Genomic DNA, 16,001 nt, shown 5'->3' on the forward strand with positions numbered 1-16,001 from the left:
TTTATTATTAGAAGAAAGTGATCCCAAGGTTAATTTTATCTCACCAATTTTATTACTTACCTTTCGTACAAGGAAAACATCTACTTAAAGGAAGTTTATCCAACGAATTAATTGGTGAATGTGTGCAAATGGCTACCAATGATGATGAGTTTACCTTTGCCCGCTAATAGATGGCGTTCTTTCTAAGGGTCATAGAGATTAGGAAAACAGTTTTATATTTATTCTGTTTGGTGTTTGCAAGAAAGTTTTTATAGTAGCATTGGGATTTTGTAGGTGTTTGATTTCCGTATAGGGAAATAGTGTTGTTGCGATATTTGGAACATTAATCATAACGTGAGCGGAAAGCCTGAGCGTAAATCTAGGTTCTAGTTGCTTTTTAGACCGAAAAACTAACCAATACTTTTTGTTCGACCCACATATCGTGCTGGGATTTGTGTTAGGAAAATTTTGTAGTTTTTCGTAGTACTATGTACTGTTATGTAAGGAATAAGGGATAGATGATGAAATGCTCATTACCCATAAAATTATAGGTACACTAAGCAAGTTTACTCTAAATTCATACTTAATGTTATAAATGTCTATTTATTTGTCCTTGTTGTTGTCCATTGTGAAGCACAATGGAGCCTCAACGAAGCGAGTTTATGACATGATATTTTGTGTGAAGCTAGTTGGGAGACTGATAGGCAATTTTGTCTCTTTTTCACCCGCCCACTTTCCTAAAATGGGAGTTGGAAGTTTGTATAGAACATTGCGCAATTTTCAAGATAAAAATTGGAATGTGGAGTAAACCTATGCCATGACTTAACACAAAATAATGCGAAAGTTTGTTTGTTTGGAAATGTGTACTAGATATCTTGTTGTTACTGCTTTTTGTTTACTATCTGACAAAGGGCGAAGTTATTTCTATCATGTTTTTTTACCATTGTTTGCCGCTAAGGTTTTTATTAAGTCTTTTTATTCGGCTTGAGTTGCGTGTTTATGGATGTTTCTGGTTAAACAAGAGTAGACTAGACTGTTTTATTGCCTAGCCTAGCTCTCACAAATAAACATTGTTTCTTTTGTTATTTAGGATGTTTCTTTTTTCTTTTAGTTGGGGTTTTTGAGGCCTTATTTCACGCTAATTCTATTAAAGTGTTCTGAAGTTTGCGTTTGTAGAAAAGGTAAACGAGATTAAGTAGATACGTGATAGTGAAGGGAGCGTAATAACTAACATGGCCTATATTTTTATTTTATATCAGAGCTTTTTTATATCTGACGAAACTTTTTGAGCCGCAACCCCGGTAAACCCGCTAGGTAGTCCGCAGCTCCGGTTATTTCAGAGCTGAAGGTTCAATTTTAAGTTAAATGCAATAGCAGACATAATAGATATATTTTCATGTACCTACACTCAACGAGTTCACAAGGGTAACATGGTAAATAATGAGTTGCTATAAATTTTGTAAATGTTATTTAAGTATTAGGATAATGTTAATGTAAAGGTTATTTATGTTCGTATGAACGATAGATATTTGTTTTGGTTTATTTTATTATTTAAGTTTTATACTGCATTTATCGTACCTATTAGGTGTGCCTGTAAAGGTAGATGTAATATGTAAGATAAATAAATAAAAGTTAAATAATGTTTTAATAATGCCTCATAAAGTCTGTTATTGCTTGAAGTTGGTAGAAGTTTGGTTGTCCTTCGCTGCACTTGCCGGGTCTTGGCCTTCATTCCCTGTTTACAAAGTGACTTCGCACTTAAGTTGAGTAGTGTTGCCCAGCAAGAGTCTTGCAAGTCTCGCATTTACCAATTAGCCAACTTTAATTTTTTATACGATTATGATTTAACTGTAGTATTAACTGTATTGTGCAAATTTAACTATACAGTTATATTGTAATATGTGGCCGCTATTAAACAATCTCAAAATATAGTATACTAGCTACTCTGTTTCGTCATTGTAAGATCAAAAGCACCTAATATATAAAAAATAACATTAGGCTAATAGGTATTTGTGAGACTAACAAGATTCTTAACGGGTAGCTAATACAGTTAAATCATAATCGTATAAAAAATTTAAGTTGATAGTTGGCTAATTGGTAAATGCGAGACTTGCAAGACTCTTGCTGGGCAACACTAAAGTTGAGACTCGAACACTATAAAAAAACTCTTCAAACTCTTACGTAGGAGGTATTTAACTACTGTTTAAAAGCTTAAGCAATTATTCACGACAGTATGATACATAATATTATGTATACCTAATGTTGTGTAGGTAATAATGTTTCATTCTCATATAGGATGGGAATAAACGAGGTTATATAGTTTTATATTACAATATTATTCTTTATGGAAAGTATATATTTATTTTAGAAATATGAGCATTACGCATCGTCTTTTTCAAAAAAGGAATTACTACTGCAATGTAGTCAGGAGTCGCACTTTCAGCCACTCTGAAGTCTCTGAAGTAAAAGTTAAATCAATAATTCCAATTAAACCATGTACTTTTGAAATGTCAATAAATAAAGAAATAAATAATAGTCTGACAGTCTGTCCATCAGCAAAGCTAGGTGCTCGTTTTTTTTTTTTAATCTTTAATAAATATGTTGGGTTTAATCACACAATGATTATGTCACCCTTAGGTGCTCGTTCCAAAGTGTAACTTCAAATGGAGAAGAACGAGCAAGAAACTCCAAACTGAATTCAAATCATATCCGCCAATCGCCATCAAAATGCTGATACAAAAACCGCGAAATTACCTAAACTTATAAAACCTCAACAATAAGAAATCATAACACCAAATCACAATTCTAATAACGAAATCAAAAAAAATCAATTTAAAAAAAATCATCACGCGCCGCCTCCCCTTTTTGAGACGGCGGAGAAAGCCGCAGAATAATAAACAGGGTGAACCGAGGCCAAAGGTCTAAAAATATCAATGGGACATTATACAATGAGCAAGTACTATAATAATTCTACCCATGGTTTTTGGTTAGCGGTGCTATGTCTAGGACGAGGCCATGAAAAGGCCATCCGAAACTGGGTCAGCTTGGTCTGTTTTGTTTTCGCACATTCCACCTGTGTATTGGAACGAAAAGGTATCCAAGGCCTTCTAATTATAGAACGGAATGCCTTAGAAATTGTTTGATTAAAGTATCTTTTTTAATCTACTTCAAAAAAAAAAGAGAGGTTCTTAGTTTGACCTGTATGTATGTTGGTTGGCTCAACCGATTTTCATGCTGTTTTCAGCATAGTTTTTTTCAGACTTAGGAGAAGGTTTTAAGAACGTTACATGACTTTAGGAAGGAGGCAATAAAAAGTTATTGAACTGTTGATATTTTTATTTGATCGCGTTCTTTTAGCTTCGAGCGAATAAAAGTTGTGAGTTGAAGCGCAGAAATATATTTTAGATTAGTTCTGAAAATAGAACAAAGGTTTTTCCCATTCTATGGAGGTATAGAGACGGTTTTCAACTTCTACAGTTAGTCAAAGACACACAACATTGCAACAAGTATAAAAGGAAATTGTTTTCGGAGCCAATAAAGAAGCTTAGACCGACAAAACGATAACAGAGCATAACTTCAAACTACTTGTATATCTACATAAAAATGTACCGTAATCTAGACACACGGCAGTGTGTCCGCCAAGTTCGAGCAAAAAACCGACACACCGGCCGTGGGTTATATTACACGAACCATTTCGGGCCAAGTTCGACCCACCTATAACTCAAAATCTATTTTATCTACGCATATGAAATTTTTAGTATCTGTCGAGATCTACTTACTTATCTAAAACACAAAATTTCATTAATGTACCTATTGTAGGTCTTGAGATATTGACGTCAGAAAATCGCTATTTTTACTATACACTCACTGACTGACTCACTCACTCATCAAAAACCTAGACCACTTCCAATGGTCGTATTGACTTGAAATTTGGCATGGAGGTAGGTCTTTAGGTCAAGGTAAAGGAAAAAATCTGAAAATGGCCAAGTGTGAGTCGGTTTTAAAAATAATGAAGGTGTAAATTCATACCCCTAAGGAACTAAAACAAAAAAATTATCTATATCTTCCAATGGTCGTACCGACCTAAAATTCATTACGAAGGTTTGTATTTAGTCAAAGTAAAGTAAAATAAGATAAAAAGAAAATAAACCTTACAAAAATAAATGAAATCCCACCCAAAACATAAATGTGAAAGGCTGCCAAGTTCGATAATATTGGGATGCTTCGCTTATAAAAGAAGTGAGATCTAAATAAGTACCAAGTTCCATACACAGACCTCAGTTAAAAATCATATAACTTGGCAAGTTTTAATAGAAAATTATATACTTAACTCATTGCGTTTAGTAAGTTTATAACAAAGTGAGTGAAAACTTGCCAACTTGTTATATCATTTTTAACTGAGGTCTGTGTATGGAACTTGGTACTTATTTAGATCTCACTTCTTTTATAGGCGAAGCATTCCAATATTATCGAACTTGGCAGCCTTTCACATTTATGTTTTGGGTGGGATTAGAATTACATGAATTCATTCATAAGATCCCCAAGATACCTTACTAGAAACAATGAAGCGATGTCAAGTCTGCACGACTTCCTAAACACCACTTAGACTTCCTAAAACACTAAGGCAGATGGCCTACGTGCGCCAGCGCAAGCCCACCAGACACTAACTGTTTACTTATTCCAGTATCTAAACAAAATAACACTTAACCCGTCCAAAACGTGGACACAATACAAACAATTTATTATATAATAGCCCACTGTTCATTAACACGCGGAAAACGGACTAAATGAATTAGATGTGGCGGCCATATTGGGTGGCGGTTTTGGCGCGCCTTATACGACGCGTGCGCATTGTCGCAATGTCGTATTGTGTGGCTAATATTAGATACAGTGGCTATTGTACCTGCATAATGCCTTTGGGGTACAGTTGGTAACTGTTGGCCTTTGTGACTTTGACCATGGTCTTCATGAGTGCGTTATGGTTGAGTAACCAAACAAACAAACATTGAGGAGAAGAGAGAGATACTCATCAAGCCAAATCTAGGTATAAATATGTTACATAAATTAATTATTATGTTATCGGCTTACTCACGCAACGGTTTGACGAGGAACTCGACTAGTTTCAAGCCACGCTAGAGGCTCATATTCATGAGCAGCATTCCGCGACACACGACACACAACCGCCGCGTCTAGTCGAGTTCCTCGTCAAACCGTTACATAAGTCGATAACATAATAATTAATTTAGTATGTCTTACGAAAGTTGTAATAAAATGTTACATAAAGCCTAAAAATAAAGTTACAATTTAATGAGAGTTGAACATTGAAGAGTTTAATCAAAACTAAACTTCGTTAATTCTTAATGGCCCTACCTTATGTACCTAGGTACTACACATTTGTCACGTGAAAATTATAAAATATGTAGGAACTGTTCTACAGCAAAAAGTTTAGGGACGAAACCACACACATTACGCCCACAGGCACTCAAGTACACTCAAGTCCGAAAAAGTGAAAGCTATCCTCGAGTGTGCGGAAAAATAAATTCGTAGCTGAGCACCGCCAAGTCCTCAGGGATGTGGTCGGCGACGGCGACCTCTCGCGCCCGGCACTGGTTCAGGCCATGGTGCGGAGCGAGAGGGACTGGGATGCCGTCTCCTCCTTCTGCGAAGCAGTCATGCTAGCTAAGGAGGAGGCGGGGCGCGTGAGAGAACAAACCTCCTCACGCCCCAGCCGTCGCGAAAGACACTCCGGGCGTAGGGGATCCCGAGACGATCTCCGGCCACCGTAAGTGCGGGCCTGCGGACGGCGAGCAAGGGTAGCTCACCGCCCGAACAGAACCAGACCCGTGCGTGCGGCGCGTCGCGTTCCGCGCGCGCCTCAAAGAGCCATCAGACCACCACAGATGGGGCCCAATAGGGCTGATGCCTGACCCGGAGCTGCGGACTACCTAGCGGGTTTACCGGGGCTCCGGCTCGAAAAGCAGGAGAAGGAACGGGGTGGTTTTTAGTCAGTAAGAGTCTGACACTCCCTCTCGCCTCACCCAAGGCGAGAAAAGTCATTGGATGATTTTCCCCCCTCAAAAAAAAAAAAAAAAAAAAAAAAAAAAAAGAGGTCGCGATCCCTAATAACAAGGTAGGCGAAGCAGAAAAACCATGAAAGTGAAACTATAGGTGTGTAATCAAATCAAAGTCAAAAGCTAAGGGTTGCGGCCTCCGGAGCTGCGGACAACCTAGCGGGTTTACCGGGGCTCCGGCTCGAAAGGCAGGAGAAGGAACGGGGTGGTTTTTAGTCAGTAAGAGTCTGACACTCCCTCTCGCCTCGCCCAAGGCGAGAAAAGTCATTGGATGATTTTCCCCCTCATAAAAAAAAAGGGTTGCGGCCTACCTATCAGGTTTACCGGGCCTCCGGCTCAAAAGCAGGAGTAGGAACGGTGTGATTTTTAGTCAGTAAGAGTCTGACACTCCCTCTCGCCTCGCCCAAGACGTGTAAAGTTATTGGATGATTTCCCCCCTAAAAAAGGGTGAAGAATTGATAGCAAATAAACCAAAAATGAATAATTGAAAGAGTTTTATACAAATGATACATTAGCGCATCAATATTAAGGATATTCCACTACTGGACTATAGATCTCCTTAATCACACTCACACTAATATTATATATGGGAAAGTTTGTTTGTTTGGATGTTTGACTGTTTGTGCGTCAATCACGCTGAAACTAATGAACTGATTTTGTTGTGGTTTACAGGCAGGGTATGAGCTGATTTGGGTGGGATACTTTTTATCCCATGGAAACGTGGGCGAAGCCGCTGGCAGAAGCTATTTCTTAATATAAAAGGCTTGCCACAATACCTACGTTTCGGAACTTGTCAAGTGGGGTGATAGTAGTTTAAAAAATAACATTATTGATACACCTACCGAATCCGCACAAAAGAAAAATCCGCTCTTGATTTTGTATAATGTGCATTAACAATAATAATACAATAAAAAACATCACTCAGTACATAAAGCTAGTTGATTGATGACAATTAATGGCAAATCCATAACGTTTTGATAGCCATTCATTGGTAATTCATTCCGTATTTATCCATACGTGTTTACGTCAATCGTTCCAAATTAGGGCAGCTGATCACCGCTGCTGTTTACAAATGAAAATGTACTGTGAAATGGTTTCATTTGATGCAAATGTGATCTTCGTTTAGTCTTGTTTTGTTTATTCATATAGTTTTGGCCTAATTATGTTTTAATCCGATTGTTATAATCGTCGTCATGTCAATCACTAAACGTCTAAGTACTTTTTTTGAGGGAGAAAATCATCCATTGACTTCTTCCGCCTTGGGCGAAGCGAGAGGGAGTGTTAGACTCTTACTGACTCTGGTAAACCCGCTAGGTAGACCGCAGCTCCGGAACCGGCATCAGCCCTATTAGTTTGGTTCTGGTTAGGCGGCGAGCTACCCTTGCTCACCGTCCGCAGACCCACACTTACGGTAGCCGGGGATCGTCTCGCGATCCCCCTACAAAAACATAATAGGCCTTCAAGAATGATTTTGAAATCAGCCGGCTGGAAACAACCAATCAATTCCAAACGACCAGACCAAACAATTGACTCTAATTTTATTCTCCTTTCGTCATATGCTTTAAATATTGAAAGACGCAAACTCCCTTTTTGACTGAACGTCCATAGAGTTTTATACTCCATATTCTGTGGCCAACCAATGGTCACTACATCGAATCTGTATTAAAATTCTCTTGGTTCTATACTAAATAAGTTCGCTGACTGTGCATAAATGTATGTGCAACTACCGTCAACGGGTAGGCTATGACGTCAATGGCGTGTATCAAAGTCATAAATTCAAGGAAGGAACTTTTTCCATCTCTTACTTTATAATAAAGATGTGTCTATACGTAAATCCGGCAATAAATATTTAATACACATTTTAATACATTTAACAATTGTGTTATTCAATAAAAGTCTTTATCTCGAGTATTTTATGATTGTGTTTCCCTTGTTCTATGTGGAAACCGGGTCGTAAACAGGATTCATTGAAAGATAACCGTGATATTTGGAGAGGACTCTTACTTTAAGTATTTAGTTCTCGGAGAAAATGAAACACTTCATTATTTTTAAGGAATTATCTCCCCAGATCGATCTTAGTTAACTACCTACATGTTTCACAATGAATTGTTTTACCTCTAGGGATGAGCACATACCTATCTGGACAAATACTCAAAATGGATAAATACTGAGTAAATAAATTGTTTGTACTTTTCAGCCTATGCATATTATGATATTCTTCTAGGTATATGTGATATAAGTCAACCCCAAAATCTTTGGCAAAACATTTTCAACTTTAATCATCAAGTTTTAAGGTTGAAAATATCTAAACGTAACAGATAGGAGTCGGTTGACCTGCTGCTGTCGGCGCCTGTGTACTATGACTGTGAGCGGATTTAATAATTAATTTGATATTGACAATTTCATTAGCCGCTCTCGAGGCACTGGGACAATTATGTTGTATTGTTGGATTTACGAAGTTTCTAGTCACCTAAGTATTATTCTCTGAAGGATAGGCACGTATAGAATAACCAATGTGTGATTTAAACTAACTTTGTGGTGACGGCAGAGTTCCTAGAACACATTTGTCTCCTTCCACGGGTGGCTAAACAAGGTCTAAGACACTTTTTACGTTATTGGTACGCATTGGATTGTATATGTTTTTTTTTATCCCGTCTTGAGCGAGGCGAGAGCGAGTGTCAGACTCTTACTAACTAAAAACCACCACGTTCCTACTCCTGCCGCTCCTGCCAGATAGTCCGCAGCTCCAGATCAGTGGATTGTATGTACATATATCCCAAAACAAACTCGCGACATTTTAAAATCAATGGCGATCAATGCTTTCAAAATGGCCGCTCGACGATACGGAAATCGGGAATCCATTTGTTGTGAGATGTATTTATTACTGCAGTTCGTGTACGGTATTAAAAATCCGCCTAACTGACAAAAGACCAAAATTATACACAAATGAAAAAAAACATTTCATTTCTAGGATTTTCATTGATACAAATGTAAGTACATACATATTTCAATGAATTACGAAAAAAAAATCTGTTAGCAGGTCAATACCTACTAACAGATTTTTTTTTGGAATCTAGACAGTATTAGTACCAAAGCAGTAAATGGCTGGTATACATGTATACATGCGAATTGAAGTGATCACTAATATTTAATGTGCAACATAGTAAAAAAGACAAATAAAACTTAAACTATCCACATAAAGTCGTGTAAGTATTGTGAAGAATATGAAAACAAAATTCTTTGTCTAGACGGATTTAAAGTTTCTTTTAAAACGTCTAATATTCCTTAATGGTAATAAAAGTAAGTTTATCGTGAATTTATTCTTTGAGATTAATGAACCAATAAATCGCCGAGATCGCAGACTTTCTTTAGTTCTACAAAATTGACGGCAATCTTTTAGGTTTTTTAAGTAAATTATTTTTCTGATTGAATTTTTTATAATCACGTAGGTAAGCAATTTTTGTGCTTCGGTTACTCTGACTACTCTGATATTAATGAGGATAAAGGGTTAGAGAGACTGGAATGAAAGTTGTTAAACTTTTGTAATTATCTGAAAAGCTGTTGTTAGTTTTCATCAGTTTTTCTGGTACTTATTAGCGTTATTATATTATAGAACAAAGTATATAAACCTATCTCTGTCCGTCTACATGTAAATTGCTAAATAGTTTTCTTGATCGATTTATCGTTTAAATACATACAATGTGATAGGGGCGAGACTTCTAATCCGTTAAGGCTGAATACTACATCTAATTTTATCGACAAAAGTCAGGGGTCGAAGGGGTCGAATCCCCTCCCCCTAAAAATTATGGCTAATTTAATATTTTTTTTACTTTTTTTGATATCAAAGGTTGTATGCGTCGTAGAAACAAAAAAAAAGACGACAAACGGAAGCTAATAACCTTGGCTAACTAATTCATTACTTTTTTCATATGTTTGATAATGTTTTGGTGAGAAAAAAATCATTTGTGAATTGTTCTTACCGAAAAAATCACTATTTTCAATTAGGGGTTCAACCCCCCATATTATTGTTTTTGTCGATAAAATTAGATGTAGTACTCAGCCTTAACGGGTTAGAAGTCCCACCCCTATCACATTGTATACCTTCCTTCGTAAGCACTTAAAAATTGGAATAGATACCTTTCGTAAAGTTAAAGGCAAGAATAATTAGCCCCACTATTAAGTCTTCAATTGTTTATTGCAAGTACCTATCTAGTACTAACATAATGCTGCAAACTATCTAGCAGGTTTACCTGGCTCCGGCTCGAAAAGCAGGAGTGCAAACGGGTGGTTTTTAGTCACTAAGAGCCTCGCTCAAGGCGGGAGAAGTCATTGGTCTACTACTAAATCCTAGAACTTTCATTTCGCGAATTCCTAGTGTGGTCCCTCAGTTCACACAAACATTGATTTTCTCTGTTTAAAAAAAAAAAGATTGCAGTGAATGATTGCAAAAAAAGAGTGCAGAAGAATTCGGTTGACATTTAGGTCGTGAACTTAATAATCATTGCACTTTTTATACCTATTATAACGATAAATAAACATAACATTAAACACATTATTTCTTTGTTTCCAGGCTCCACGATGTATGGGCTGCTCCTCGAAAACATGGCGGAGTACATCCGCCAGACGTACGGGGAGGAGCGATGGGAGGACATTCGAAGGCAGGCTGGAGTGGAACAACCATCCTTCTCAGTACACCAGGTTTACCCTGAAAACCTCATCACACGACTAGCGAAGAAAGCGCAGGAGGTAAGATATAATAAGAATACTATTAAGGTCGGGCAAAAGATTACTGGGTATTTTTCGGTATTTCGAAAATTTCTCAGTTGTAGCATGGAGTCTGGAATTGTGACCAGTATATTGCAATAGGCTCACCCCCTATTTCATGGGACTTATAATACAAATTGTGAAAAGTGTAGGTACACCCACTTTTCACAATTTGTATTGAATAGCTGCACTGCCCATATTGAATAGCTGCACTGCCCTTCGGGGATAAAAGACGTGCCGTTACAAATGTAAAAAAAAAAATAGGACATTACAGTTTAGTTTCAGGGTGTGAAGACCATATTTATACATAGATAAAATCCACTTTTCACCAAGTAGGCTTCGGCTGAACAAGGAACAGGCTTTGCTTTGTTTTAATAACAAACAGCTGTTTATCTAATGTCAACTAAAGTAAGTATATTATGAGACAGCGAAAGTAAGTCTTTTTACGCTCACTTAGGGACTGTCGTAACTTATTTTGCAACCTTTTCATTCATGTTTATTTTCAAGTTAGGTATTGTTATGTCTTATGAAGTGCTTAAATCAATGTTTTAAAAATTACTATTCCGCTATTTTTATGTGTATTTTTATGTTTTAGTACTTATAATAATTTATTTAGTTCTTTAATCATCAAACAAAAAGTTACTTAGATACTTCTTCTCATAGTTGTCAGTTCAAAAGTAAGCTGATTATCAAGATTAAAAAAAAATCACAACACGTCTCGACCTTGACCAAGCGTCTATTTCCGTGAACGTCACAATTCCAAGATGGCTACTCCACAAGCCCGCAAGTTGAATCAATCGTGAAAAATCTCAGCCATCACTAAATCATTTAAAAATAAATCTCCTGAATGTGTCGCGTGGTGTTGACTAATTTATTATTATTTATATATTTCGTTCGTTTATTTATAAATTATGGCTCTTTGATCTGTTTCGTCACTAGCTAGTGGGCTGGTACCAAATATTAGTTAGTAGTTATTCTAACCTCGATATATGGCAGTCTATACAAGTAAACTAGGGCAAAGATGCTTGACTTTTTAGTATTAAGAATCCAAAGCATCTGGTGATACCTACCTTGCATTTTCCAAGACTACCATTCCGTGGTGGTCCAGACCCGTGCGTGCGGTGCGTCGCGTTCCGCGCGCGCCTCAAAGAGCCATCAGACCACCACAGATGGGGCCCAGTAGGGCTAATGCCTGATCCGGTGCTGCGGACTGCCTAGCGGGTTTACCAGGGCTCCGGTTCGAAAAGCAGGAGAAGGAACGAAGTGGTTTTTAGTCAGTAAGAGTCTGACACTCGCTCCCGCCTCGCCTAGAGCAAGAGAAGTCATTGGATGACTTTCCCCCCTCAAAAAAAAAACCGTGGGAAATGAAAGCGTATCTTATATGTATAAATACGTACGCAAGTAATATATGACCTAAAACAGCCTAAATAACATTCTCTACGAAGTTTCCTACCATTTTCTAAGATTTGGTCCGGCATTCCGTATGTGCTGGTAACATATATTTCCAATTAAATGCCACTCTCGGCCGGTTACGCTCGGCGCTCCACTGTTCCCGCCGAGTGCCGGCAAGACGTTCCCCCCCGTGGCCGCGACCTTTGAAAAGCATTTTAATGGCCACAAAACGTTTCGAGAGACGTAAATCTTGTTGAAAATGTTAGGTCGAAAGTTATAGTTTTAGTTAGAGTTAGTCGAATAATTTTATCGATCATTAAAAAATTACTGAGTAATATTTTTTTTTTTTGCAAATGTCTATTATGAAAATAAAAACTTAAATAAGTAATAAATAAATATGTACAACTTACTATAACTTAAAATTAAAATAAAGAAAAAATAATCTCACCTTAAGCCGTTGAAGTACTCGATTAATACTTAAATTCCTGCATTCACCGACATTGTACAACATCATAGATTTACAATCAACGAAAGATAATCCAATAATAATATCAAAATGATTCAAACATAACCATACATTATACATCGAACGCTACCCAACCAGTTTCATAAAGCTCGTCTTTATTTTTCTTATTTATTTTATTTTTCTTTAAGTTATACTGTCCATTGCTTTATTTCTTTATAAAGCAATGGACAGTATAATGACTTAGCACAAAGCAAAGATTTCCTACACTAAAGTCGTCTATAGGTATTACCCCACTATTTCGACAACATTCTCATCGGCCCATTAGCTCAGTTGGTTAGAGCGTCGTGCTAATAACGCGAAGGTCGCGGGTTCGATCCCCTCATGGGCCACATTCTCTTTATGAAATTTTTACTTGTTTCTTTTTTTTTAGTTGATTATTAGAATATTTTTTCAAAGCTTATTAACGAAGTTTTGATTATAATGTTGAACCATAAATTTTTCACAAACCACCAACAAAATGAACGATGTTGTTATTTTTTTCCTATTAAAAAATATGATTTTAATAAAATGATGACAAATACAAAAAATATTAAAAATAAAACAAAACAATAAGGAAAAACAAACAAAAAGAGCATTTGGAGATGCTGGGATTTGAACCCAGGACTTTCAGCATGCGAAGCAGACACTCTACCACTGAGTTACATCCCCGGTGAACAAATTGCCGAAATTTTGTATTACATTCTCAAATCCAATTTCTCCTGCTTATAAAAAAAACAATTATTATTTATTTGTGTTTTTACTTCATGTAGATTTATTTAGTAAGTATGTATGTTTAATTAAGTTTTTAATTTTTCCTAATTATGTTATCCTTATTTGTTAATTATTAATATTAAGATATTAATTAATACTTGAAAGAGTGTGAAAAAAAGTTTAATCAACAATTTATAGATAAATGAAATTATAACTAAACTACACATAATTAAGAATAATAAATCTATATCTATTTATTATAATGTATATATTAAATTTAATATTTTTTACATTTTGTAGATACCTAAAGAAAAAACTATCACATTCTAATTTAGTTTCAAAATCATTAAACACTATCATTGCGAACCCAACCTTATCACTCTAAAATTAAGTTCCACATTAGCGTAAATAAAAACTCCATCCAAATTTTATACACACGGCAAAAATATTTAAAACCACGCATTGCTACTTGATATTCATCAGGCGCTTTGTTACAGGTACTGGGCATGACAGAACGTGAATTTATGGACCAAATGGGAGTATATTTCGTTGGATTCGTATCCCAATATGGTTACGACAGAGTTTTATCAGTACTCGGCAGACATATGAGAGATTTTCTCAACGGCCTCGATAATCTACACGAGTATCTTAAATTCAGTTACCCTAGAATGAGGGCCCCAAGTTTTATTTGCGAAAATGAAACCAGACAGGGCTTAACGCTGCATTATAGGTCGAAACGAAGAGGTTTTGTTTATTATGCTATGGGACAGATTAGAGAGGTGAGTTAATAACATAAAAAATGTAATTAAAATATAGGAAAATGTGTAAAAAGAATTAAAAGGTGTAGCAATGAGGTTTCATCACATGCACCTGGCAGGCTAGATGTTGACACACACTGGCAGGCTGCGTTGTGACACGGGAGAAGAATTGAACGTTTTGAATTTGACTAGGTTGTCAATGATGAGAAAATTTTACATTATTTGTCATTACATTTTATTGTCAGAAGAATTTTAGCTTTCGTGTAAGACACAACACATGCTAAATTGGCGCCCAACGTGGGGCCGACCATGCCCCGAACTAGGCTACGGAGGCAGACGACGGCAGACGACGAAGCTACGGAGCAGAGTCCTGTACGGGCCCCCGAACTTGTCACAGCGCCTCGTCTGACCGTGCCGGCATAATGCAGGCGGATACGACTAGGTGCCCAATAGAGACGCTGCGGTCGTTGCGCCGACGAAACGCGGTCGAAACGCCGGCGCCTCATGGCAGTCACCATCGTCACCGTCGCTGAACATCACTACGAGTACCGCGGGGTTCACCGGACTTCTCAAGAAGAGTTCGTCCTGGAACTTCGCCAAGTGTACCGCGGGGTTCACCGGACTTCTCAAGAAGAGTTCGTCCTGGAACTTCGCCAAGTGTACCGCGGGGTTCACCGGACTTCTCAAGAAGAGTTCGTCCTGGAACTTCGCCAAGTGTACCGCGGGGTTCACCGGACTTCTCAAGAAGAGTTCGTCCTGGAACTTCGCCAAGTGTACCGCGAGGTTCACCGGTAACTCCTCAAGAAGAGTTCGTCCTGGAACTTCGCCAAGTGTACCGCGGGGTTCACCGGACTTCTCAAGAAGAGTTCGTCCTGGAACTTCACCAAGTGTACCGCGGGGTTCACCGGACTTCTCAAGATGAGTTCGTCCTGGAACTTCGCAAAGTGTACCACGAGGTTCACCAGTACTTCTCAAAAACCGGAGGTACTAGAAGCCTTCATCGACGCGGTCCAGGTATACAAGGAGTGTGCTGTGCGGACGTGAGTGACGATCACGCGCTGCGGGGACTCCCGATGCTGTTAGAGGGCGATGCCACCGTGTGGTGGCGCGGCGCCCGCAGCCACCTGGAAGGACGCCGTGCTCCGACTTCGCTCCATGTTGACTCCGAGACTAAGATTCGGAAGTTGTTGGGCGGGTGCGGAGCCTCGATGGACTTCAACTGTGTCCTCGTGCACTACCCGTACACAGACCCGTTTAGTGACAGCCAAGAATTCGACTTCTCATCACTGTCAGACGCCGAAGCCGGCATACAAGATATCACGTGAAATGTTCAGCTAGGAACAAAAAGACAAATGTGCAGAAGTGTTTGTGTGTAGATTTAGGTCTCTAATTGTAAACGAAACCCTTCGTACTCAGAACTGACAGTAGCAGTTAGGCTTTAGGAGCGGCATTACTCCAGGGGGAGGGGACCGACGAGCGACCTATAGAGTACGCCAGTCGCCTCCTCACGTCGACTGAAAGAAACGTAAGAGGGGTAGACCACGCAAGAACTAACCTGATCGCGGGGACGTTCGCTCAGGTTAGAGGGGGAGACTGTAGCAATGAGGTTTCATCACATGCACCTGGCAGGCTAGATGTTGACACACACTGGCAGGCTGCGTTGTGACACGGGAGAAGAATTGAACGTTTTGAATTTGACTAGGTTGTCAATGATGAGAAAATTTTACATTATTTGTCATTACATTTTATTGTCAGAAGAATTTTAGCTTTCGTGTAAGACACAACACATGCTAAAAAGGTTATTTTAAGACTCAAAAAGAG

The 16,001-nt window shown here is 38.1% G+C and overlaps 2 protein-coding genes and 2 non-coding genes across 11 annotated transcripts in view; 3 read left to right on the forward strand and 1 right to left on the reverse strand.

Annotated features, from left to right (window-relative positions):
- Nucleotides 1–16,001, forward strand: part of LOC118270635 (soluble guanylate cyclase 88E) — a 110,534-nt gene that overhangs the window by 74,770 nt on the left and 19,763 nt on the right. For all 6 annotated transcript variants that reach the window (XM_035586322.2, XM_050698037.1, XM_035586325.2 and 3 more), the window contains exons 2-3: nt 10,621–10,796; nt 13,920–14,201. In XM_035586322.2, coding sequence (XP_035442215.2) covers nt 10,629–10,796; nt 13,920–14,201 — 450 coding nt within the window. In that variant the 5' untranslated portion in view covers nt 10,621–10,628. The remainder of the gene's footprint in view (nt 1–10,620; nt 10,797–13,919; nt 14,202–16,001) is intronic.
- On the forward strand, nt 12,988–13,061 carry Trnai-aau (transfer RNA isoleucine (anticodon AAU)). The gene has a single exon. It is a non-coding gene; the product is annotated as a tRNA-Ile (tRNA).
- Nucleotides 13,309–13,380, reverse strand: Trnaa-cgc (transfer RNA alanine (anticodon CGC)). Its single transcript has one exon. It is a non-coding gene; the product is annotated as a tRNA-Ala (tRNA).
- Nucleotides 14,257–15,986, forward strand: LOC126911334 (uncharacterized). 3 transcript variants are annotated; one of them, XR_007705851.1, is made up of 3 exons: nt 14,257–14,963; nt 15,137–15,865; nt 15,947–15,980. XR_007705851.1 is itself a non-coding variant. In XM_050698041.1 (3 exons), the coding sequence occupies exons 1-3, from the start codon at nt 14,685–14,687 to the stop codon at nt 15,516–15,518; spliced, it is 621 nt and encodes a 206-aa protein (XP_050553998.1). In that variant the 5' UTR covers nt 14,257–14,684; the 3' UTR covers nt 15,519–15,986. The 3 variants fall into 3 exon arrangements, 2 of the variants coding, with proteins under 2 accessions (XP_050553998.1, XP_050553997.1); XM_050698041.1 differs by having other exon boundaries at nt 15,137–15,275; nt 15,316–15,986; XM_050698040.1 differs by having other exon boundaries at nt 15,137–15,986.

Source organism: Spodoptera frugiperda, chromosome 13, assembly GCF_023101765.2.
Source record: "Spodoptera frugiperda isolate SF20-4 chromosome 13, AGI-APGP_CSIRO_Sfru_2.0, whole genome shotgun sequence".
NCBI lineage: Eukaryota > Metazoa > Arthropoda > Insecta > Lepidoptera > Noctuidae > Spodoptera > Spodoptera frugiperda.